The sequence below is a fragment of the Triturus cristatus genome, chromosome 8, assembly GCF_964204655.1.
Source record: "Triturus cristatus chromosome 8, aTriCri1.1, whole genome shotgun sequence".
NCBI classification, from domain to species: Eukaryota; Metazoa; Chordata; class Amphibia; order Caudata; family Salamandridae; genus Triturus; species Triturus cristatus.
Genome location: NC_140591.1, coordinates 351,837,450 through 351,865,070, shown reverse-complemented (window position 1 = coordinate 351,865,070; position 27,621 = coordinate 351,837,450). Strand labels below are relative to the sequence as shown.

Below are 27,621 nucleotides of genomic sequence, written 5' to 3'. Positions count from 1 at the left end.
GCGGGCGGAAGGGCGGACGTGACCGGCCGGGGCTGCCAAAGGAAGATCTGCCCACGCTGAGGCTGCAGCATAACGCGCATGGTGAGACGAGCTGACTGGATATTACAGCCCTGCTGTAATACCCCCTACGATAGCGTGTAGAGACTTGAGACTGTTCTTAACATAGAAGAAACTTCCTAGTAACCTAGTGCAACCATTAAGTTCGTGTGCAACATATCCTGTAAGTGATCTTATTTTCCCCTGCTACACTATATAAAGATATATTTTTGATATATACCTGTGTGGTCTACCATTGTGGTGTACGAGGGGGGGGTCATTGTGGGATTGAGTGCAAATACGTAACACATTGCCTTGGGGATAAGCTTGACTGCTCGATCCAAGCTACCTAGAGGGTGAGCAGGGGTTATCTACCGTGCGTGTCCCTGTACCCTGACTAGAAGCAAGGGTCCCTATTTGGTCTAAGGTACTTACCTCTGCCCCCCAGATCTAACACACTGTATTCATTCTTGAAGTCTGGATTTCATTTGGTGGTGGTTGTACATTGACTGGCAGTGCCAGTTCATATATATTTGTGGCATGACAGTGTTATTAAGAGAAGAAAACATTTTCGTAACATATTGTCATGGGTATTAAACTCGACAAAAAGCAGTTTCCTGGGCAGATGTAACTGTGGCTGGGCATACCGGTTACTGGTGCATGTCCTGCTCCAGTCTATATATCTGTATTAATAAGGAACTTATTACAACTTATTATAAATCAGATGCCAGCCTGGCACATGGTGTCGTGTGCGTGGAAAAGTTGGACAGGGCATAGTTGTTGAGTGTGGGTTATCTGTACACCATGTTGGTTCTGTGTAAAGCACAAATACATAGATGTGAGTTGTTGGCATTCTAAAACCAAGTATGTTGTATAATAATAACAGAGGGTTGTAACATTTTTTTGTCCGTGGGTTAGGTGATGTGCACTAGATAGGAATATAGAAAGCACCCTGAAAATAAATTAATGTTCTTCTTCTAGCACAGAAGAGCATTGACACGTTTATGTGTCCGCAGCCCACGAACACATTACATGAGTACTCTTTGACGTTGTTATACTTCTCCAATATACTTAGCTTCAGAATATAGCAACTCCCAAGTGTTATTACGCATTCAAGCATACTTGGTTTTAACGCGCCAACACACTGCACAACGTTTCTTTGTACTTCATTTTGGAGAAACAAGGGGGCAGATTTACAAGCCCCTTGCGCCACTTTTGCGTATTTTTTAACATGGGAAATATGACGCAAAAGTGACGCAAGGGGCTTGTAAATCTGCCCCAAGGTGTCCTGCATGGATGACAGAAAGAAGTACTTTTAAGAGGCAAACATAATGTGATGAGAGGGCATTCACCTTTCACATTAATGCCTGTTAGACTTAGACAACCTACTTCCACCTAGTCACGGAAGTGTGCCTCAGTGCAAGATGAGCTCTCTACTCTCCCTGTACTGCATAGGGGTATTGACATCATTATCAATAAACATCTTGATGACTTGTAGTTGAAATGTGCCAATGGACACTCGATGCTGGCAATATCTCAGATGTAGGACATCTTAGCCTACCCTCATCAAGATGGCTCCCAGGAAACGGCAAATCCAGCCCACAATGAGATGGCGTCCAGCCAAGCAAGGCATATTTGATTGAGAAAAAGGCAACATCTTCAGCCCTCGCCTTGAATTAGTTTACATAAGTGCAAAACTATAACAAATACTATGGGAATCAACGAGGGGAATATACTCTACAACTCTACTGAGATTTTACTAGCATAATTTAGATATGGTTTGGCGAGAGTTTAAATGTTTTTAAATCAAATGTATGTGCAAAGAACAATGCTACTGAATAAGAATATGCAGAGTGGTTACAAATAAACAGTTAGACAGGATGTCTTCAATAGTAATTTATTGCTCTTGATTACACTAGTCAAAGATGGCTGCACGACTTATACAGTGCTGCTGTTACCTCAGTTAGAGAGATATGCTGGGTCTGAAAATCAGCAACAAACTACAGCGATTGCTGGGAGCTAATAGGCGGAGGCTCAAAATCAGATAATGGCCAAAGTTCCAATCAGCTATACTTTAAAAGAATTAAGCAATAAACAGATTGACATGTTCAATAGTTCCTTCTGTGTCAGGTACATTATTATTTTTTTATTTGACAGACATACACCAATACACATACTTCAGAAATGCTGAAACATACATCATGTCAAATAGTACCCTACCTGCATATATAAAATTACTTACATGTGAGAGAGGTTCCTCATAGGAACAAACATTCTTGTCTTTATTGACGGGATGACGAGCCTTTGTAAATCTCTGAAATATACAAGAGTATGCATTTCCATTTGTGGGATTTCGCTTCATGGTAAAGTCTTTTTTAACCCCTTGACACAGCAGAGAGTTATTTTATTTTTTTGAAGCTTTATTTAGCACAAATTTGTACCATGGGCATTGAAGCATTTTACATGAGCACCAAATAGCTTTACAAAAATCAGATTCACCTTTTTAGGCACAAGGAGATTACATCATTTGCCCGTAACTAGCAGATGTTGAGCTATCTACGGGACTACAACCAGGTTCCACAGATCCAAAGTCAGCAGCTCTGCCTTTGATGACCATTGCCATGGGTGTGCATGCACATTGGGCCTCATTCAGAAAGGTAACTTACACTTTTGAGTAAACTTACACTTACACTTTTGAGTAAACAATAAATAAATATAACTGGTACAATTCAGCTTAATGCGAAAATTTTTATCAAGCAGAATGAGAGAATGAATCAGGTACGGGCTAAGTGTGGTATAGTCGCAATTAGTACTTATAAATTATCAAATGGAGCCCCACTGAAATATTCTAGCTAGAGCAGTAGGCAGTCACCTCACAACAATTTTTTGTGGGTCATTGTGAAGCTCCTCTAACATTTATGGTCCTGAGGATAGTCTCATGTACTTGTGACACAAAAAACCAAAACGCCCGTCTGCTCCACTTCTCATACACTCAGATTTGTATCTCCAGATCACACAACTGATTTCATGTATTAAGAGTGTTGACTTTACATGCATCGTTCTATGATGTTCTAATACATTATTTGATTTACTGTAAATGATGAATGTATGTTTGGTTGTGTATGCCCATTGTACCCTAAAAGTCTGACTTTTTCTATTACAAACATTAGTAATTCTCTAGAACTTTTGATTGTGTATGCCAGTTTCTCCTTCTCTTAATGGATTAATATGATTAATCATTTTACCATTTTATCTTCAGATTAATTCTATTTGCCCATCTAATTTCTGCCTAAATAACTTCACAAATGAACCCCTCTGCTAGAGATTTACCTTTTTTCGTTAACTTTCTAAAAGTGGCATTTTCAAAATTGTAACAAAAAATCTCAGTTCACCATAAAGGAGGATTTTTTTTACAATTCCAAAGACACCAAACATGAACTGTTAACCTGTTCACATTTGGAAGTTACGACCTCTTAAATCTAATAAGGTAACTCCAAATGTTCTCCTATGGAAGAGGTAGGCCTTGCAATAGTGAAATACACATTTAAGAGTTTTTCACTATCAGGACATAAACAATTAAAAGTACAAGCACTATGTTTTAAATGCACTGCCCTCTGGGCTGTCAAGGTCTACCCTACTGGTGATTTATATGTATTAAAAAGGAACGTTTGGGTCTGGCAAAAGGTTTATTTTGCCAGGATGAAATGGCAGGTTAGAATTACGCACATAGGCTTCAACAGCAGGTATAAGACAGGTTTGCAAGAGTACTTAAGTGAGTGGCACAAGGAGTGCTGCAGGCCCACTAGAAAATTGACTGAACCTGTGTACATTTAATACCACTTTATTAGGGACTTATAAGTAAATTAAGTATGCCAAATGGGGCAAGAAATGTTACTATGCTTTAAGGAGTTAGGACATGCACTTTAGCACTGGTTAGCAATGGTAAAATGCAGAGTCCTAAGGCCAGCAAAGACGTGATCAGCAAAAATGTAGGAGGAAGGTGAAAATTTGTGGGAAAGACCACCCTAAGGCTGCAGGTCTAACACTTATCCACAAATTCAATCACCCATTCATCCATGTGTTAGAGCAAACTCTTATTCATCCTTCATTCACACAACCACAACCCCTTTCAAGTCTATGCTGAAGCATTTTCACACAGCTAATAGCCAGACGTTCTGGCTTTCCCAATGTTTTTTCTAACATAGTCAATTTGCTGGATTTAAGAAGATAATGTGAGTAAGGCAGTTTTATTTGTATGGGGCTAAATCTTTAGAAACTCAGAAATAACAACTATGACCTCACCTTTGATAAATTAGCAATACAATAAACAGCGGAGCCACCACACAATTGCAGAGTCCATCTGTGAAACAAAATCGCTTGTCCCTCTCCACTTAATGAGGTCTGAGTTTCTGCCCCTAAAGATGGTGCAGAATATTTGCTGAAAATACTAGTAGTATTCACTAGACATTCCAAATAACAAGTAATTAAATATCCCAGTACTTTAGAGTCTGTGTGAGTACCCATGAGAAATATTTCCCCAAAACAGAAAATCATGCACATGCATACTATGAGCCATGTACACAAGACTGGGAGCACAGCCAGAAAACATTTGTGTTACAGGCAGTGCTTTAAGTGGTATGAAAAACCGTGGAGGGTCTCTAAAATGGGATTGGCCTATGTAATTAAATGTGGGGCTTAAACATGAAAATGGAATTTCTGTGATCCCAATAGTGTGCCACTCAACCGGTATTTTGGTGCCTCTAAGAGCTTTCTGTTATTGTATCTACAAATATAACATAACAACCGGCATTCACCTAGATCCAGTCAGGACTATTGACCTTGCCAAATGGTTGTTAGCTGTTGAAGATAAATAAGTAACAACACTGATTTTGTTGTACATAATATTAAAATTGTTTCAATTCTGAAACTGAGGATTAAAAATTACTATGGCTTGTGGAATGGGTAGTGCTCTTCAGAATGTCTTAATCACTTCTGTTATGTTCACTCTGTTAGACATGTACACCCTTTTTCTTTCCACATTTCCTCTATCTGCATTTCTTATACCTCATCTCTTTCTTCCTCAGCAGCGCTCATTTCACTCTCTTGAATGCACATTCTCACATCTCCTTCAATTCACCACTCCAAACACACAACGCATCCTCTCACCTGTAAGCACTACGGGGCATATTAACAAGGGCTGGCGATAACATTATCACCGCTTTAGCGCCTGTTTTCGGATGAAAAGCCGCGATAATATTATCCAATATCATCAAGGACACGCTAGAGCGTGTTTCCTTGACTTAGCCCCGTTTCCAGCACGCCTAACTTCGCATCTCTAATGAGATGCAAAGTGGGCATTACTGGGCGTACCCCTGACGGACTACCTTGTAAAATATCGCAAAATGTACATCGCGATATTTACAAGGATGTCCACACATTTTTGCTGACATTATTTTTTGGCAGAAACCGCGGTTTTCGCCAAAAACTACTGTCTGCAAAAATGCAGACTTAACTATACCTAACAATGGGGATGGATTATGCTGATACGACCACAGGGTCCTATCAGCAAAGTTATCGCCGTTTTCCATGGAACATCGCTGGAAAACCAGCGATGTTCCATGGAAAACACTGCTATCGCTGGGAAATTATCGCCATTGCGTTATGCGTTGTTAATACAGCGATAGCATGGTGATAATTGCCAGCGATAGCCGGCGATAAAAAAAATCTCGCTAAGAGTGTCCAGCGATAATTATCGCTGCCGCTTGATAATATGCCCCTACATTTTCTTTTACTTTCGCCTTGTCAATATTTGACAGCTGTGTATTACACACAGAATCACATTTACACATGGAATATGTGATTCTTAGCTCTCTGCAGAGGGACCAAGGATTGAATGACCATGCGTTCTGGATACCTTTTTGATCCATGGAGAAGGCACTGTGATAAACCCGCACTGCCGCCACTCCCAGCTCCAGAGCTCTCAATCCTGGTCCTTTACAAACACCTGTAGGCGACTCAGATCAATGTATGCACTGTACAAGAGTAACATACTACTCGAAAAAAATGACCGAAACAGAACATCCTGGAAATGGTTCACACTGGTGGTGAATGCAAGGGTAAGTAAAACGGTCATGGTGGTCACAGTAGAGTGCATCATAACTTTCTGTGTTGCTACTGATAGTGCCTTAAATTGGTTCTATGTTAGAATTTCGGATGCATTAACTACTCATTTATTAATCTCGGGTGACTATTTACGGAATTATTAATTTCGGGATCCTATGTTTTACTCAGTTTGCAAAAAACATCACATTAAACATGCTGTTTTAATACGCTATTGTTTTAGTTTTGATAGCAGTAGATGGCAGTGTTGCCTTACCTACTAATTTCTTTTTTCTGTGTGTGTTACCCGTATAACCCCCCTTTACTTTTTCTCATTTCCTCTTACGCTTTTATTGGGGGATGGTGGGGTCGAAATCTATGCCTATACATGTTTGTATATATACATACTCACCCGTACCCATCCCCCCTTATGCTTATCTGTTGTTTTCCGATTATGTTTTTTTGTGCTCTCAATGTTATTGTGTTTCCAATATTTTTCCAAGCCTTTTCATCGCCCAATATTTTTGGGGCGACGTAATCATATCTATCCCCTAAAAGTGCCAGTTAGCCAGCAGGGCTGTGGTGATCTGTCATAATATTTGTAAGCATGCCAGTTGGACCTGGAGGATGATCGGTGCTGCATAAATTCATTACTGTTCAGTGTAAATGGAGTGGGCTCACTCTGTCACGAGGCTGCACGCAGTGCCTGCGTGATGTACGTGGAGCAGGCGGGCAACTAGAGCCAAATTTCGGGGGGGGGCTGAAAATATTTCGGGGGGTGGGGGGCTAAGTCTTCCAGCCATAGGCAGAGTAGCTGTAAGAAGGGGTGAAAACACAACAAAAGCCTCATTAACGAGTAAATGGTCTTTTAAAGACCTGTGAAGTACTCGGGTACATCTGCAATTAGACGGACGTCAGCCCGCGAGGCTGCCTCAGCCGGGCTGACACACATGACGGGGGGGGGCTGAAGCCCGGTGAGCCCAATGGGTGTTGCGCGCCTGACGTGGAGCCACACGTGGCTCACGTTACGTGCTATTCTAGGTCAGGCATCAGCTACTAGAGGTTCCCATTACGTCATCGGTCTGACTATGATGCTAGTATCTGCACTGCCGCTGTCTGAATCACAAATCATGTCATGGTAACTACATTGCCCAGTATTCCCACCAGACACACGCCCCCTTATTTCAGGTCATGACCCTGATTGCCACATGACAATCACGAGATCTACTACGACCCTCCGTCTCAACTTTGTAAATATGTATTATGTATATGTGTAACCCTAATCGTTCCACCTTTTCTCAGTTGTGAATTTGTAAAAAATTAAGTGCCAGGGCCTGCTTGAGAAGACAATGCAGCCTGCACCAACCATACCCTGCCAGAGCTGCCAATGGCAGTACCAACATAATACACAACCATTGCACTCCTAAAAGTGTGACAATTCAAGCTATTTCAGGCCACACAAAGCTATGAATAGTAATGGAATGAAAGGCTGGTATTATTAATTTTCAGTGTATATTGACCTAATAAACAGGGTTGTTGTGCTCATCTCAAAATTAAAAAGACAGTGCCACCATGTGGTGAACAGTCACAAGAGCCTGTGCTGACAATTAACTGCTAGTGGCTGCTCAGCAACCACCAGAACAAATTAAGCACTGCCTTTTCTTATTATGAAATCTTGAGTGAATCTGTAACTTGTTCATCTATAATTCTCACCACGAGTTGTACCTCTACGTAGTTTTACCTACTTCCATGCTATGCTCACTCCTTATGCAATCTATCGTAAAGAGCTCTGACACCTCTGGGTAAAGTTTGCGCTATATAAAAATGCATAAATAAATAAATATGTGAAATACCACTGTTATTTCAGAAGCCACATGATTGGATAGTATAGAGGAGCATTCACGCACCAGAAACCCTATTACTTTGCTCTTTAAAGCACCACGGTCATCCCAAAATCTGTACTGCCCCGGCATGTAGCACCATTACCATACCAGAAGCCAAACTGCACTGGTATGTAAAGCAGTACTGCAACGAAAGCAATTACTGCGCACAATTAACGATCACCAAAGAATCCATGTAGTCAATGTATGTACAGCACTGCAGTCTTGCTGGAATCCACACTGTGCGTGTATGCACAGCATCATTGCCAAACCTGAAACCAAATTACCCGTTTATGTAAAAGCACTATTGCCAGCTTGTTACTCATTACAAACTCCAGGCTCCCCTCTGCTCCCTCCTGCTTCCCGCCACCCTTCTCACGGCAGACTGGATTGCAACAAGTAACATGGGTTCCGTGACTGGCGCTGCACTCGCTTGGAAATGCAATGGCTGTCGAACCATTGTCGCTTGAGTGCCAGCTACTCAAACAAGCATCGAAAATGCAATAGGTCTCGCCTTTGATTAAGTTTAAGCCATTTGCTTTGCTAATGGTATTGTATAGCAAAGGAAATGGCTTTAACTTAATGAAAGGCGAGACGTATTGCATTTTTAATGCTTGTTAATTTTGTAGTGTGATGGGTACAAATTTTAATAGGATCAAAACAAAACAATACTCTTGGTAATCCACAAATGATAAATGTTTATTGACACCAGTTTGCCATCCATTATTGTTTGTGTGCTTTACTGTTTTGTCAATAAAACTGCACGACTGTACAAGTGTTGTGCCCATTTCAGTGGAAGATGTGCTGTCTGTAAACGACAGTGCTCTGCCACACAATGCTTTAGTGATTTATTTGTGACGGTGTGCACCATGCCCTTACCACTCTCCTGATGAATGGCCCTGGCACATTTGCTACACTCTTTCTTTGTGTGACACTTGGAGTTTTCACAATCCCTAGGACTTTAGTTATGTAACATTAATCGCTGCACCCCATCCTGAAAATTGTCCCTGTACCGCTTTCCGTGCATACTTCACAGGAAAAGAGAGCCTTTAATAAAATAGGAGCAGATTACACTAGCACAGCGGTGCATAGCAGTTTTAGCTTCGCAGCGCCTCAACTCTTATGTCTTTTGACACCTCTTGTGGCCTGCATGTCCAGTTATATAAAAAACAAAACACATATTGGTGTTTGAAGACAGCCTGACTGTGCATTCTGGCAGTGAATATCTCAAATAAATGCACATGCTTTTCATCAATCTGTATAGATGTGGGGTGCCTCTCTTTCCGCTTCTAGACGCTCGGTGCTTCTCTTTCTGCATCTAGGCACTCCGTGCCTTTATGTTCAGTGTCTCAAAGCGCTCTCAAGTAGCAGAAAGGAAACATGCTGGCGGTGGCGGCGTTGCTTAAAACATCTTGAATGGTAAATTGTTCATTCGTTTAATTTAAATTGCTCAAAGCGCCGGAAAGCACAGAGATGGACAGAATTAAGTATTTTCAGATTTTTCTTGGCCTCATTTGGTTCAAATCTGTTTGCCTGATATTAAGAAAACTGTGGCGTAGAGTTTAATAGAATTGTATAAACTCATGCATTCAACTGTGCAGTGGAATTTGTAACTTGCAAGTGACTTCTAGACCTCCTCAGCGGGCGCGTAAGTCGCTGACCTGTCCCGGCAGGGCTGGGGTTGCGAGGGTCTGCCTGGGCAGCTCTCTCCTTGGCCTGAAGGCCCTGGTAGGTGCTCAGCACGTGCCGCGGGAGCATATTCTGGCCGCGGGGCCCTTACCAGTCATGCTTGCATGAAGATGTTTATTTAACGCCTGAGATCTTACCCATGTGTACTTTACGGTCCAGTCTGGTGAATTAATGGCATAATACACCTCCATCGGAGATTTTGTGTTTGACACGGCGGTCACAGGTTCCAATCCCACTGGGTTTATTCGGCATTTATTTCTCCCCGATGTTGAAAAACCAGTTCCATAAAGTTTGGCAACAATAAACATCCTCTGTGAATAGCGCCACGAGGCTCCGTGGAGGTGAATGTGCGCTATACACAATACCAATGTTATGTTATGTTAGTAACACTCCAGAATTTTGATGGTTATCTGTATTAGGAGAAGGAGTAATGTAGCGTGCAAAACACAAATGAGAAATATTTACTTAGCACCTGCATGTACATTCCTACATTTTCATAAGCAAAAAATGAACTTAAACTGAAAGCATGTAATGGACGCAATAGTGTTCACCGACCATTGACTGCATTAGTGCAGAACAGTGTCAAGGGGCGTGGCAAATTGTGGTGCAGCAGGCGCAGTGGCACCGAGTTCCAGTATAATATGGGGCCCATTGCGCCACAATTATTGGTGATTTTACTAGCCAAAACGTTTATTCGAGTGGTCTACTTTGCATGCTTTCACTGGGGTCTATGGAATCCTTGGTACGCCACTGGCCCTGGCAACAATGGTTATACCAACGGAGCACTTCAATGGCTGCCAACTACCCTAAACTGCATGCGGCTAGTAATGGTGGCCGCAAGTCAAACAACGAACATTGAAAAGCGCCACATCATCAGCCCTCATTAAATGTAACAAAGTACGCGGGTCTGGTTAGGAATGGCATCGAGATGCAGACACGGAAACGAAGACGTTCTCTCATGCTGTGTTCTTCCCTCAGAGCTGCTGCTTTCAGAGCATGTGATGGTTCCCACAAAGGACTCGTGATTAAACACGACAGACGAGGACCTTAGCTTGTGCCAAACAGTTCAGAACCAGAACACGGACTGGTAGAAAAGGCTGAGAGTCGCGTGTGCCGCGAAAACGGCGCTTTGTTTGCTACATTTGCGTACGGAGAGGAAAACGTTTGGAACGTGCACCGTCTGTTGTGAAAGTTTTCTTGTCTTTATGGGGCCATGTGTTTGAAACACATGGCCCCATAAAGATAAGAAAGCTTTCACGACGCACGGAAGGCAGACGAACCCGTCCAAATGGGACGGCTCAAAATGGCGAACAAAAACGTCACGAACATCTCTTTTCCAATGGCTGGCCACCGTTTAGCATAAATGTTGACGCCAGCCAATGGAAAAGAGGGGTGGGGCTTAATGCCCTTTACAGAAATACCCGGAATCATTAAATCTTGTGCGCCGTCCGTTGTGAAAGCTTTCTTGTCTTTATGGGGCCATGTGTTTGAAACACATGGCCCCATAAAGATAAGAAAGCTTTCACAACGCACGGAAGGCAGACGAGCCTGTCCAAATAGGACGGCTCAAAATGCCGAACAAAAACGTCACAAACAGCTCTTTTCCAATGACTGGCCACCGTTTAGCATAAACGAGGATGCCAGCCAATGGAAAAGTGGGGCGGGGCTTAATGCCCTTTGCAGAAATACCCAAAATCATTAAATCTCACCATCGAGACTGTGAATGTGCGCAGCCTACGCCAGGCGAGACCTAAAAACTGATAACGAGATGTCCAGAAGTCACTGTACCCTTCTTCAACTAGGCACTTCTGTTTTCACTTGTGCTGGGAGGTAGGTGGGCCTTCCACTCTAACTCTGGTGGCAAGGGGGCACACCTTTCTGCATACATAAGCATGCACATTTGATGCAGTAGCGCAGCAAGGATGCCATAAGCCCTGGTACAAGCAAGGAAAACACCCCCTTTGACTGCTGTTGTGGTAACAAAATATAGCATTTTTCAGGGTTCAGTGGGTTCCTTAGGGCTCTGGGCCTTGATACCACTGCACCTGCTGTACACCAATGGTAGCTACGCCCGATTTGTTGAAGCAGTCTATTAATGATGATGTGTATTTTCAGCACAGAAAATGACCAAGAACTGCTGGTTTGAGTCAGCAGAGGAAGCATGCTGCTCTTGGGTGCTAGAACTGACAGAACCAGGGCCGGCTTTAGCACTGGTGGCGCCCTGTGCAACACTGTTTGTTGGCATCCCCCTCAAGGACCACCTCGGCCAGGGATACCCTCACTACCACCATTTAACAATACCCCTCAAGTCTCCATAACTTCTCTCTCTCAGATTCATTTAGTTTTATAGTGCCATTCATACCAGCGTCAGATGTCATAGCACTTTACATCACACACACATTGCACAGAGACAATCATACATGTGTAAAACAGTCTATAGGAAATGTTACATAAGACAGAGGACTACAAGATGTGGGAGTCACATGTCATGCATACTAGGAGGCAGTATAGTTGAAGAGTCCTTGGTCTGGAAAAGCACAAATTCAGAATTTAAAAAGTAACACCATTTTTAGGGGTTCCCTTTAATAATAAGAATTGATTTCTACCCAAATGAACCCTTTTTGCAAGATTAGGATAATGAAAGACGACAAAAAAATATATAGCTCTAATTTAAACTTTGCAGTTTGCATGCAGCTCTTTGATGACAGTTAATAGCTCACTGCTCTATATTAGGATTTTAACTTATAAACTTCAAGTAACAAAAGGATCTCTCTGACAAAACAGGCATGGTGCACATTCTTTGCAGCAGGCATATTACACTCTGCGCTAACTTATGATGAGTCATGATGAGTAATAACCTTCACTGGACAAAGCTCCATCTCTCTCCAGGAAGAACATTAATCACCAGAGTTATCTTGACATTTTTATTGATGCCTGAAAGCAAGGAACGCAACAGCAAATGCTTTTAAAACGAAAATATACTTGCAAGCATGGCTCCCACACCCCAAGTCAGTGCCCAAGAGCTGGCCCTGGACAGAACACTGTGCTACAATGTAGCATGGGAGTTTTTACACCTGGATTATGGCAGCCATCCAACGCTGAAAGTACCTGCATAACATGCATCCTGATGGCCAGTCCAACCCCGACTACGGGGCCCCTAATCATTCAGAGAAAAGGATACTTTTTTGTTACAAAGTGTCATATTCCTGTAAAAGGGTGCATCTGAATTCATAGACTTATGCCTAAGGTGTACTTAGTTTGTGCATTTTTTCTGATTGACAGATTCGTGTGAAATTCTAGATTTCTAAGCATTTTCCGTGGACTGTCCATGGGATCAATTCCCCCACATTCCTTGAATATATTAGGATTTTTGAGCAATTTTGCCACACTAATGGGGCGCTTACACCAATTGTGAGCTAAAGGTAGAGCAGCTGACAGGCCTTGCTTGATTCAGGAAAATCATTCTGATAATAAACTGGCCCTAAGCCTTCACTGACCTCAAAACTGCACATGCGATAGCCCTTTCCTCCGACTGTGATCCAAACCAAAGGAAAACAAAAGGTCTTTTCTCCTGCCGGAAGTTGGTTTTACAGTTTCTCTCCCTAGGGGCAGCAGACAGACACAATTATTTCTGACTCTGATGACGTAGGAATGACGACATCTATCAGTCAACGTTTTAATGCGTTTCTGTCAGAACATGTCCCTTTTGTTACACATATGATGTTCTCTGTGATGCATTCAGCATCGTACTTATTACCGAACACACAGGTTTCAGAGAAAGGGTGTGATATGCCTGTTTCTGTCAAGACGACATATTATTGGAAATCCTGAGCACACCAGAACGCAGAAGTGCTTTAAAGGAGTTCCAGTTAAAACAAACAAACGGACCATTCGAAATGCAAATTGTTTGATCTAGAATTTTTGTTGTTGTTAAAATCTGCAAATTATGCAGCAGATGATAGGTTATGTGGCAAATTCAATATTATGCGGAAAACGTTGCAGCAGCAGAATCACATATTTCCAGTGGCCCTGGTGGTATGCAGCAGAGGTATCACGTAGGTAGCAGTATGTTCACATGTCAAGCCAGGAATTGTGCACTGGCTCTGCACCTGTTTTATCTCTGAGAGGCAACATATCTCACCACCACCAGCCCTATAAGTGTCCTTTAGATGAGGCAAGCCTGTGGTTCTATTGGCCATACTCATGTATCTGCGTTTTATGTCAATGTGGTGCCCAGATTTTCGAAATGCAAAATCCAAAGCAGTTGTCACCATCGGAGGGGGTGGAGTAGGTGGTGCTGTGGGGTGGTGCTGTGGTTTTGAAGGGGTGAGGTTTAGATGGAGGAGGGGTGCGCGTCGAGGATATCGGGGTTCAAAGAGGAGTTCAGGGTTCAATTGAAAGCACGTGCTGCAAAGGGAGGGATGTTCAGGGTGCAAGGAGGAGCTACAGGACACCAGAGCCGGCATTGTGATTCAGGGGTAGAAAATGGTATAAGTATGGGGTGCACAATGGAAAGGGGAACGAACACAAATTAAAAGGATGAAGTACAGTGTCCACTAGGGCAGGGTGGGGGCTAGCTGGTGGGGGACACTAGGGGATGTGGCAGGCAGAATAGAATACAAGTGAGTGCAAGGTGCACAAAGAGAGGATTTCTTGACTCCACGTGTCTGCCCTCACCTACCACTGCCCAAACACTCACAGCATAATTCTCCAGCCAGCCCTGAGTAGTATTATGAACCCCCTGTCTGACTTGCCTATTTATGCATATCACCACCATCGTCAGGGGACCCTGATTTCACAAGTAAGTGCTGCAAGAGTACATCACACCTACTCATCCACCCATCTTTGGGAATCATAGCATTGAGCAAGAATGTCAAACTCAAAGTTGACATTAGTGCCCCAAACAAGCCCTCATTTTTGCCTTTTTTTCTAAAGCTGAGGAGTCTGCTAGAGGGTTTTACAAATTCTGGCTTTTAGACTAGACTCCAAAAGAAGCACCTAGGGGTTTGCCAACTTGTGGCCTCTTTTTAGGGAATAGAAGTCCTCATACAGACCTTTCAAATGCAGATAGATCTGTGTGCTGTCTACATAATATCGAAGGTCAGAACTCTTGCCCTAAGAATAGAAAACAAAGGTTGTTGACTGCAATAAATATAAATGAAGACAGAGTTGATGCAAGCAGCCAAAAGTATCTGGTGCAACATATGCTGCACAGGGCACCAGAAAACCCCGTTTTCACAGATTAGGTGGGAAAGGGGATGACATCCTGTTGAAAACCAATCTCTGTGCAAAAGGAACAAAGAGCAAAAATATATATCTTTCTTTAAATATATCAGATTTACAACCCCTAAGCTTTTTTTGGAATTCTCTATATTTCCAACTCTTTGCTTACCAATTGGAAATCAGAGAAATGTTAACATTGTATTTGTTTGTTAATGTTTTTCATTAGGCACTCATCTCTTCCACTGCAATGGCTTACACCTAAGGGCTTTTTAGGTCTCGCCTAGGCAGTGCACATGCGCTATCTCTCCGAGACATTTAGTAATCTATATGGGTGGTGAAACTCCACCTATTGGTGGGTAATTTCTCGCCGCTTGCCATTTGTGGACTTTGGCATTTTTTTTGTTAACGGGCTTCTTATTGGTTCTCGATCCAATACGTAACTAATGTTTCTACCGGAAACAGCACCCCCTCACTACATTCTCATTACGCTTACACAGCGTAATTGTTATTTTATAAAATAATGCGCATTAACATGCGCGCCCTACCTGTAGTTTCGCATATGGCGGCCATGGGCCGCGCCTTTCATTTGTTCTGCAGGGCTGCCTCCTCTCCAGCTCTGCAGGCTCACTGCTGCCCAGTCTATAGAATGCTTTATACTCCTTACAGCGCGACATGCCGAGCTGTAGCTTTGCATATGGCAGGCCGTGCCTTTCCTTTTGTTCTGCACTTCTGCCTCCTCTCCAGCTCTGCAGACTCGTTGTTTCCCTGCCTATGGACTGGCTCCAGTCCCGCAAAAATGGCTCTTCCTCCGCCCCTCGCCTCCATACCACTCTGCTGACTGACTACAGAAAGCTCGCATGCAGTATCAGAGTCTATTCATGAGGGTTTTGAATGGTTTTAATAATGGTAAGTGTGAATTCAGCAGCAGCTGTAACGCGCCACTTTCAGCTTATAAAAGGTATCTTCCCTTTTGTGCTAATTATTTGGCACTGTATTGCTACTCAATTGTAAGTAGTTCGACCTTTAAGAAAGCAGGTCTTCCCCATAAATGTGCAACTTTCTCCAAAGCCCGGAGTTTCAAGCCGGCCTAGGGTGTCCGCTCCTTCTAGTTCCACAGGGTCTGCATTTTGTATTAACCGAGGGGCTGTGACTCACCGCCAGTGTCTGTGCCCAGAGGAGGAACTGGTTACATACACCATAGGAGGTGCAGAGGTGTGCGTTACACCCCTGTTAAAACAACTTCATTAATCCCCATAGACCCGTGACTGTTTGTGCTCCAGCCCAGCAGCTCCATACAGATGTTAGTCATGGGACTTCCTTCCCCACAGCCCCTGAAGCCCCATGGACTCATAAGCCTGATATGACTTACCCTGCCCCGGCCCTAACAGAACGAATTAACATGCAAGTCTTGAAGCATTCCCGTTTTCCTGACTATACTGCAGTTCGGCTGCACAGCAAACAGAAGAACCCCCTCTTGCACACTTGTATTTTGCAGTTTACTTTTTTTTTCCGTTTTTATATAGCGCAAATTTAACTCGAAGCTATTGATTGGAACGCTTAACATGGCACCAGTTACATTGCGCAAGGACAAATTTGGTTTTTGGACAGCTCGGCTGGCTTATGTGACAAAAGTGAATGCAAAGCGCATTTCATGTTTTATTAATTTTTGATTAATGTAGCACAGACACTGAACTGCTCCCTTCAACTTGCAAGTATTCTCTGTGCACTGTCTGTCATTGTTTGATTGTATACACACAATAGGCACTCCCCCTCTCCCCCACCCCCCCCCGCCGTCTGCACTATCCACTAATGCATTAGGACTCGCATTTGCGAGATTTTGTGCTATTGGAATTGTAAATGACAATGCCTTTTATTTGTATGTTTAAAAACATACAATAATAAAAGGCATTGTTATTTACAATGTCAATAGCACAAAATCTCGCAAATGCGAGACCTAATGCATTGCATATGCTTGTTATATTTGTTGGGGCTTCACAATGGCAACATTCAAGACCAAAGCACTAAGATTTGACCAATAAAAGAGCTGCTGAATCAATCAACAGAGTGGAAAAAAGTCTGGTAATTAAAGGACACAAGGAAACTCGCAATTTAACAGAGACTCCTGCCCAACAGTTCAGAGCTGCAGGCACTATCCCCCAAAGCTGACATCTAACTACTGTTGCAGGATTCTAGAAAAGATGGGACAGATTTACGTTATGATTAAATTAAAACTCTTACAGAATTTTACAAAAGTCCACATATTGCAGAAAGAACAGACAAGTATAGATGATCCTGAAGATGAACTGGTCGAACAGTGTGGCAAAAGGGCGTCAAGGTTGAACACTGTAGAAGCTTGCCAACTATCTCTCATCGGCACAAAAGAGGATTTTGAAAACAAATACAACAGTAACAGCTTCCATATTTGCAGGATCAAAAGCAACCATTACACTTCTGAGTTAGAGCAGCGCTTTATTTGAGTCAGGGTTTTCTGATGCTCGGTACTGGCAACACCGGCACCAATGACAGTCCGCCACATTGTGGCGCTACCTGTCTAATTTTTAATATCAGCAAAACAACAGTGTTTAATAATCCAATACACATTTAAAATGGAAAATTGTTGCCACCCACCTTTTTTATAGCTTTGAATGGACTGGAATCAGGGCCGGACTGGCTACCGGTCGTTTTGGCATGCTGTCGAGCTGGGGGCTGATTTCGTTGATGGGGACCTGCGTGTGCTGAACGAAATTCGTTTTGCTTTGTTTATTTCGAAGCACACGCAGCTCTCCATCAACGAAATTAGCCCCCACCTCAGTGACAGAGGCCCCCAGCTCGGCAGCATGCCAAAACGCCCGGTAGCCAGTCCGGCCCTGTCAGTGACACAGGCCCCCAGCTCGGCAGCATGCCAAAACGCCCGGTATCCAGTCCGGCCCTGTCAGTGACACAGGCACCCAGCTCGACAGCATGCCAAAACGCCCGGTAGCCAGTCCGGCCCTGCCTGGAATAGTCTGAAATGTCACACCTGTAGGAGTGCAATGGTTATTTGTTGTGTTGGTATTGTTGCTGGCAGCACTAGAGGGGTAATGGGTGGTGCAAACTGCAGTGGTCTCCTGAGAAGAGCCCTAGCACCTAATTATAATTATTTTAATTTACAAATTAAGCACTGTCTGGAAGCCTATGAACAGTCACTCTTCTGTTCCCTCTTGCAGCTCCTAGATAACAAGCAAATAGCCTTGTATCACACACATAGAATTCGCCTCCTTCCAATAAATGATAACGCTCTCTCCAAATGCCCCTACCAAGGTACACTTTTTAAGGTGAAGGTAGACATTTTGGCAGCAGCCAAGAAATGAGAACCCATAAATTTTTAAAATGATACAATGCTTATGTTCCAAGATGTCTTGTTTGTCACTCTGGTCACGTGGGACTACCCATTTCGACTTGCTTGCACTCTCAAGAGTAACAATTTTTTTGCCAAACTTCCTGCTGACTCGACTCTAATCAACTCCAATCACTACATCTTTCTGGGAGACCTGACCTTTCACCTCCAAGACCCTAAAGACACCAACTCCGCCACCCTCCTGGAGAGCATGAGCAACATCTGCCTCTCACAGCTGATCTCCACCCCCAGGCACATCGCAGGACACACTATGGACCTATCTTCTCCTCCAGTGACAGAGTCAAATTCTCCCACACAACCGAACTGACCTGCACAAACCACAGCATCATCCACTGCCCCCTCACTGGCTATCTAGATCCCCCAACCAAACCTCCCACCGACCCTGCCGGAAGTGGAACAAAGTCACAGAACCCCTCTTGACCGCTGCCCTTAAAACAATCAAGGTTGACCCCTCTGACAACCTCAAACTCAAAGTCCAGAACTTCTTGAACTGGATTTGCGCCACCGCAGACACCATCGCCCCATGAAAAACACATCCTGCAAAAGACCCGTTAAGCATGGCAGCTGGTTCACCCCCGAACTACAGGCACTCAAATTCGACTGCAAGTACTAGAAGGACAATGGCACTCCAGCAAGAACCCCTCCAACTTCAGCTCATTTAAATCCACCCTTGCTAATTACCACCACCAGCTTAGGGAGACCAAGAAGAATGCCCTTGCCAACTGCATCGAGGCTAGCGCCAACCATGCCAAAAAGCTCTTCACCATCACCAGAGATTTCTCCTGCTTGGATGTCATCGAAAGTTCTATTCACCTCTCCCAAGTCCTATGTGACACCCTAACAGATTACTTCCACCAGCAAATCACAGACATCTACAACAACTTCGACCCCCAACCCACCGACTTCAGACACTTCCTCACACTCACACACACACTGCCGGCACCCATCACTTTTACGACTGGAAGCAGCTCGACCCAAGACACCACCACCATCATCATGACCTCTATCCACTCCAGTGCACCCAGGGAGCCCTGCCCACACCACATCTGCAACTTAGGCACAGAAGAAATCAGCAGCCACCTCACAGAGATCCTCAACACGTCCATCATGACATCCACCATCCCCAATGTTTGGAAGCACGCAGAGATCATGCCTCTCCTGAAAAAGCTCTCCGCCGAACCCCAGCATACTCAAGAATTATCGACCCATCTCGCTACTCCCCCTCCCAGTCAAAATCTTGGAGAAAGGCATCAACCACCAGCTCACAGACTACCTTGAAGAGAACAACCTCTTCAATGCCAACCACCGCCAACCACCGCACCAAGACCACCCTGATCGCAGTCATCGACTGCAGATGCCTTCTCGATCAAGGGGAAACTGCAGATCCCATCCTCCTTGAGCTCTCGGTAGCCTTCGACACTGTCTCCCATCACACCCTCATCACCAGAATCCACCACTTGGGCATCCAAGGCAACGTTCTCAAATGGATAGCCTCCTTCCTCTCCAGCCGAACACAGAGGATCCACCTGCCTCATTCCTCCTCTGAACACAAGAACATAATCTGCAGCATCTCTCATGGCTCCTCCCTCAGCCCCACCCTCTTCAACACCTACATGATGCCTCTAGCAGACATTGCTCGCCCCCACGGACTCAACATCATCTCATACGCCGAAGACACGCAGCGCATCCTGCCCCTACAGAAGACACTGACTCCACCAAAGCCAACTTCCAGAACACCCGACCGACGTCGTCGTCTGGATGAAGGCAAAGTGCCTGAAAATCAACTCGTAGAAAAACTGAGATACTCATCTTCTGAAACAACCCCTCCCTCTGAGACGACTCCTTGTGGCCCTTCGTACTTGGGCCCGCTCCTGCTCCCTCCAACCATGCATGCACGCACGCAAACTTGGTATCATCCTGGACAGACAGCTAACCATGAAGAACCAAGTCAACACCATCTCCTCGTCCTGCTTCCACACCCTCTGCATGCTTCGCGAGATCTTCTGCTGAATCCCCATCTCCACCAGGAAAGTCTTCACCCAAGGCCTCATCTTCAGCTGCCTCGGCTACGGCAACACACTCTATGCAGGAACCACCAAACAACTACTCAACCACCTCCAGACCATCCACACCAAAAATGCAGCAAGACTCATCCTCAACCTCCCTAGTAGAACCAGCACTGCCCCCATCTCAGAAGCCTCCACCGGCTCCCTGTACAGAAAAGATGACTCTTTAAGCTCCTAACCCACACCTAAAAGGCCCTCCACAACTCTGGGCCTGCCTATGTCAACCACTGCCTGACGTTCCATCGACCCACCAGGGAACTAAACTCCTCGTCCCTCACTGGCCCACACCCCTGCATCTGCCAGAACCGCTGCGAAGGTCATTCCTTCTCCTACCTCACCGCCAAGTCCAAGAACGATCTCCCTCTTCACTTACACACCTGTCCTTCACTTGAAGAATTCAGGAAGAAGCTCAAGACATGGTTCTTCGACCAAGTTCGTTAGAACCTAGCACCTGGAGATCCCCCCCCCAGGGTGACAAGTCACGCTTTACAAGAACTCTTTGATTGATTGATTGAGATTTTGAACCTATAGCATCCAGAAACGCAGCTGGAGTTGGCAAGGGAGTGGCACATTCAATGATCTAGCAAAAGAAGAGAGTGACTCAATGGGCAAAAGAATAGCCTTCTTGAAGTGGCTATATATCGAAGATGAGGTTATTGCTTTGTTACAAGATACACATTTTCTAATGAGAGACATACTTCAATTGAGATTTTATTGGTACCCCTTCCACTTTCACTAGGGGGTGGCAATACTGATATGAACGAGGTTGCTCTTTACACTGATTATCAAACACACTGACAGAGAGAGTCATATAGAAAGAGTTAGTGGCATAATGTTTTCCATGTATGCACCGGACGATTGGAATGACTAATTCTACTTAGATCTTTACCTCCAACAGCAAACTTACACACTGGATATTTACTTGCCGAGGAGTGAGAGGGATTTTAACACTAGCTTGACAGGTACTTGTCCTGACCACGATGCCAAAAAGCACCATGTTCATTTTTACATTTAATAAATGATTTGTCTTGTGGGTTCACTTAGTATGCCGGATATACAGTGCTCAGTTAGGTGTGAATTTTTTTATTCATATGAAAACTAGCAAACACCAGCTATAACATAGGAGATGACATGCAGAGGTATAATGCATGTCCCTGTATTTTTCTGCTGACCACTAATATTAGAAGCTAAGGTTTGTCACTACAATATATATAATACAAGGTGATTACATCTTAAATGTAAAGCTACGCCCAAGAGGACTTATTTTTTCACATTACATAATGGGAAAAATAAGTTGTCTCTGTGACAAATACCTAAATAACGTTTTTTTAAAACTACTTAGTTCTGCACTTTACATAATTCTCATATTTTTACAGTGACCCCTTATGCCACTCAAGGGCCATAACGAAAAGACCAGTTCCTAATTTGCAAAAAATAATGCCAGTGTTCTTGTCAGGATGCCACAACAACTTAGACCACAAATTTGCTTCTGCCAGCACTGCCGATTAAAGTATCAACTCAACTACTAACCATCACATTCCTGAAAGTGTGACAATTCAGACCATTTCAGGCCTTCAAAAGCTATGCAAATGGATTTAGCGGCAGTTATTTGTCATTTTTAATGTGCATTCAATTAATAAACAACTGCTGTTATGCTCATCTCTAAACTATACAAAGAGCACCACCAAGTGGCTTACTGTCATAAGTGCCAGCGTTGACAATTAAGTGCTGGTGCTGAGCACTGGAAGCCACTGGCTCAAATTTATCCCTGAAATTGATGCCATAAGAGACCTTTGGTTGAGGCAGGAGAGTAATGTCACTTTTAAACTACCTTGCAGTGTACTTTGCCAATTAACCCCTTCGCCGTGACACGAATTCCGCCACGGCGCTGGAGGGGTTCGGGGTCAGGGCGGCGCCACCATGCTCATGACGGAACCACTCCGTCATGAGCCACGGGCGCGCTGTGCTCATGACGGAGTGGTTCCGTCACGACTCCGCCCACTCGCATTGATCGCCCGCACGGGCGGGGAATCAGTGCCGCGTGGGCGGAGTGGCCGCCAACGGCCGCAGCATGACAAAACCACTCCGTCATGAGCACACGGCGCCCGTGGCTCATGACGGAGTGGTTCCGTCATGAGCAAGGAACGGGTTAATGGGCATGATTGCTTTTTTATTATTGAAATGAAGTATATATTAACGCATATTTTGTGCTTGTGGTCGGATGAAAATTTTGAAGAATTATTTTATTCTGTTACAGAATACTTATATGTACTATACTGCAATTGCATTTATTTAGCACTTACTCCCCTTGACGCACAGCCGCCAGTACTCCCTTAACCACACAGTACAGCAGACAGCCCGGCCACATACAATCTTATGAATTAACGAGCTACACCACAATGCAGCAACTCAGTCAAAGTATTCCAGCTCAAGCCGACCTACTAATATTAAAAACATTTCAAGTGAATTATGGTAAGTCACTATGGGGCATATCTACAAGGTGGTGATATAAAATTATCGCCGCTTTTGCGGCCGTTTTCGGCCGAAAAGTGGCGATAATTTTATCGCTATATATTAGCAAGGTCACGTTATCGCGGGAATCCTTGCCTTAGCGCCTGAATTCCTAACGCCCAACTTTGCACCTGGCGTTCCTCCCCAGGATAACGGGAGAAATGTCGCTATTATTAAGTCTCATGCAAAGCAGCATAGCGACAAGAAAAGTAGCGACAACCTCTGTTATCGCTACTTTCCTTATGCCTGCTTTGAAACTGATTTAGCCATGATATCCTATGGAAGGTGGATATCATTGCTAAGTATGTGAGGCTCTATCAGCAAGCTATCGCCAAACTTCGTGGGATTATCGCTGGGTTTCCAGCGATAATCTCACGTTTGGAAGTTAGCGCTAGGATTTTTATCGCTTTTGAGATAAGCGTTGCTAATAGCACGCTATCTCAGCGATAAAAATCCACGCTAGCCGGCGATAATTATCCTAGCGCTAAGTGCGCTTAGCGATAATTATTGCTGGTTGTTGCTAATATGCCCCTATGTTTGGTCGGCATACGCTCCGTCACTTCCAATTTCCTGTTGAGTTAATTATTTCTCTTTAGTTTGTCGAGCCAGTCTGTTTTATATAAATTGAACACACTATTTAATCAACTCTCAGGCCATGAGCCACGAAGCGTACTGCACACAAGCGGCGCCTATTATGTGGTGGCTGGTAACTGAGCTTGTTTCTGGTGCAATCGTTACCTATGAGTTGTCTCGCTGTTCCACAACATGCTCTTATGTGTGTCACTTATGACTGAACATCTTTTCATTTAAGTGTTCTCAAATTCGAAGGCGACTTTGTTAGGGGCACGTTTCTTAACAGGTATTCTCCTGTTTCCCCCATCAAAACAAAGTGCTTGGACAAGTAAATGGCACTGCTGTAGTTGTGCATATGTCGTTCAGTACTACTGTGGAATGACTAGATTTGTTACAACATGCTAGGTTTGTATATACCTGATAATACACTATACAGGTGTTTTATTTTTTTCACTTCTAGAAATGTACTTGCACTACCTTTTAATATTCTGAGTTTGCCTGCATTCATTAGGCCAAAGAGTGTCAACCTTCATCCATGTGGAGTTCTCCATACCAATTAATTGGCAAAGTCCAGAACTTCTTGAACTGGATTTGCGCCACCGCAGACACCATCGCCCCATGAAAAACACATCCTGCAAAAGACCCGTTAAGCATGGCAGCTGGTTCACCCCCGAACTACAGGCACTCAAATTCGACTGCAAGTACTAGAAGGACAATGGCACTCCAGCAAGAACCCCTCCAACTTCAGCTCATTTAAATCCACCCTTGCTAATTACCACCACCAGCTTAGGGAGACCAAGAAGAATGCCCTTGCCAACTGCATCGAGGCTAGCGCCAACTATGCCAAAAAGCTCTTCACCATCACCAGAGATTTCTCCTGCTTGGCTGTCATCGAAAGTTCTATTCACCTCTCCCAAGTCCTATGTGACACCCTAACAGATTACTTCCACCAGCAAATCACAGACATCTACAACAACTTCAACCCCCAACCCACCGACTTCAGACACTTCCTCACACTCACACACACACTGCCGGCACCCATCACTTTTACGACTGGAAGCAGCTCGACCCAAGACACCACCACCATCATCATGACCTCTATCCACTCCAGTGCACCCAGGGAGCCCTGCCCACACCACATCTGCAACTTAGGCAGAGAAGAAATCAGCAGCCACCTCACAGAGATCCTCAACACGTCCATCATGACATCCACCATCCCCAATGTTTGGAAGCACGCAGAGATCATGCCTCTCCTGAAAAAGCTCTCCGCCGAACCCCAGCATACTCAAGAATTATCGACCCATCTCGCTACTCCCCCTCCCAGTCAAAATCTTGGAGAAAGGCATCAACCACCAGCTCACAGACTACCTTGAAGAGAACAACCTCTTCAATGCCAACCACCGCCAACCACCGCACCAAGACCACCCTGATCGCAGTCACCGACTGTAGATGCCTTCTCGATCAAGGGGAAACTGCAGATCCCATCCTCCTTGAGCTCTCGGTAGCCTTCGACACTGTCTCCCATCACACCCTCATCACCAGAATCCACCACTTGGGCATCCAAGGCAACGTTCTCAAATGGATAGCCTCCTTCCTCTCCAGCCGAACACAGAGGATCCACCTGCCTCCTTCCTCCTCTGAACACAAGAACATAATCTGCAGCATCTCTCATGGCTCCTCCCTCAGCCCCACCCTCTTCAACACCTACATGATGCCTCTAGCAGACATTGCTCGCCCCCACGGACTCAACATCATCTCATACGCCGAAGACACGCAGCGCATCCTGCCCCTACAGAAGACACTGACTCCACCAAAGCCAACTTCCAGAACACCCGACCGACGTCGTCGTCTGGATGAAGGCAAAGTGCCTGAAAATCAACTCGTAGAAAAACTGAGATACTCATCTTCTGAAACAACCCCTCCCTCTGAGACGACTCCTTGTGGCCCTTCGCACTTGGGCCCGCTCCTGCTCCCTCCAACCATGCATGCACGCACGCAAACTTGGTATCATCCTGGACAGACAGCTAACCATGAAGAACCAAGTCAACACCATCTCCTCGTCCTGCTTCCACACCCTCTGCATGCTTCGCGAGATCTTCTGCTGAATCCCCATCTCTACCAGGAAAGTAGCCACCCAAGGCCTCATCTTCAGCTGCCTCGGCTACGGCAACACACTCTATGCAGGAACCACCAAACAACTACTCAACCACCTCCAGACCATCCACACCAAAAATGCAGCAAGACTCATCCTCAACCTCCCTAGTAGAACCAGCACTGCCCCCATCTCAGAAGCCTCCACCGGCTCCCTGTACAGAAAAGATGACTCTTTAAGCTCCTAACCCACACCTAAAAGGCCCTCCACAACTCTGGGCCCGCCTATGTCAACCACTGCCTGACGTTCCATCGACCCACCAGGGAACTAAACTCCTCGTCCCTCACTGGCCCACACCCCTGCATCTGCCGGAAACGCTGCGAAGGTCATTCCTTCTCCTACCTCACCGCCAAGTCCAAGAACGATCTCCCTCTTCACTTACACACCTGTCCTTCACTTGAAGAATTCAGGAAGAAGCTCAAGACATGGTTCTTCGACCAAGTTCGTTAGAACCTAGCACCTGGAGATCCCCCCCCCAGTGTGACAAGTCATGCTTTACAAGAACTCTTTGATTGATTGATTGAGATTTTGAACCTATAGCATCCAGAAACGCAGCTGGAGTTGGCAAGGGAGTGGCACATTCAATGATCTAGCAAAAGAAGAGAGTGACTCAATGGGCAAAAGAATAGCCTTCTTGAAGTGGCTATATATCGAAGATGAGGTTATTGCTTTGTTACAAGATACACATTTTCTAATGAGAGACATACTTCAATTGAGATTTTATTGGTACCCCTTCCACTTTCACTAGGGGGTGGCAATACTGATATGAACGAGGTTGCTCTTTACACTGATTATCAAACACACTGACAGAGAGAGTCATATAGAAAGAGTTAGTGGCATAATGTTTTCCATGTATGCACCGGACGATTGGAATGACTAATTCTACTTAGATCTTTACCTCCAACAGCAAACTTACACACTGGATATTTACTTGCCGAGGAGTGAGAGGGATTTTAACACTAGCTTGACAGGTACTTGTCCTGACCACGATGCCAAAAAGCACCATGTTCATTTTTACATGTAATAAATGATTTGTCTTGTGGGTTCACTTAGTATGCCGGATATACAGTGCTCAGTTAGGTGTGAATTTTTTTATTCATATGAAAACTAGCAAACACCAGCTATAACATAGGAGATGACATGCAGAGGTATAATGCATGTCCCTGTATTTTTCTGCTGACCACTAATATTAGAAGCTAAGGTTTGTCACTACAATATATATAATACAAGGTGATTACATCTTAAATGTAAAGCTACGCCCAAGAGGACTTATTTTTTCACATTACATAATGGGAAAAGTAAGTTGTCTCTGTGACAAATACCTAAATAACGTTTTTTTAAAACTACTTAGTTCTGCACTTTACATAATTCTCATATTTTTACAGTGACCCCTTATGCCACTCAAGGGCCATAACGAAAAGACCAGTTCCTAATTTGCAAAAAATAATGCCAGTGTTCTTGTCAGGATGCCACAACAACTTAGACCACAAATTTGCTTCTGCCAGCACTGCCAATTAAAGTATCAACTCAACTACTAACCATCACATTCCTGAAAGTGTGACAATTCAGACCATTTCAGGCCTTCAAAAGCTATGCAAATGGATTTAGCGGCAGTTATTTGTCATTTTTAATGTGCATTCAATTAATAAACAACTGCTGTTATGCTCATCTCTAAACTATACAAAGAGCACCACCAAGTGGCTTACTGTCATAAGTGCCAGCGTTGACAATTAAGTGCTGGTGCTGAGCACTGGAAGCCACTGGCTCAAATTTATCCCTGAAATTGATGCCATAAGAGACCTTTGGTTGAGGCAGGAGAGTAATGTCACTTTTAAACTACCTTGCAGTGTACTTTGCCAATTAACCCCTTCGCCGTGGCACGAATTCCGCCACGGCGCTGGAGGGGTTCGGGGTCAGGGCGGCGCCGCCATGCTCATGACGGAACCACTCCGTCATGAGCCACGGGCGCGCTGTGCTCATGACGGAGTGGTTCCG

The 27,621-nt window shown here is 44.4% G+C and overlaps 1 protein-coding gene across 1 annotated transcript in view; it reads right to left on the bottom strand.

Annotated features, from left to right (window-relative positions):
* RXFP2 (relaxin family peptide receptor 2) overlaps nucleotides 1-27,621 on the bottom strand; it is a 1,146,426-nt gene that overhangs the window by 42,365 nt on the left and 1,076,440 nt on the right. Inside the window, exon 14 of the mRNA XM_085621667.1 lies at nucleotides 2,279-2,350. Coding sequence (XP_085477793.1) covers nucleotides 2,279-2,350 — 72 coding nt within the window. The remainder of the gene's footprint in view (nucleotides 1-2,278; nucleotides 2,351-27,621) is intronic.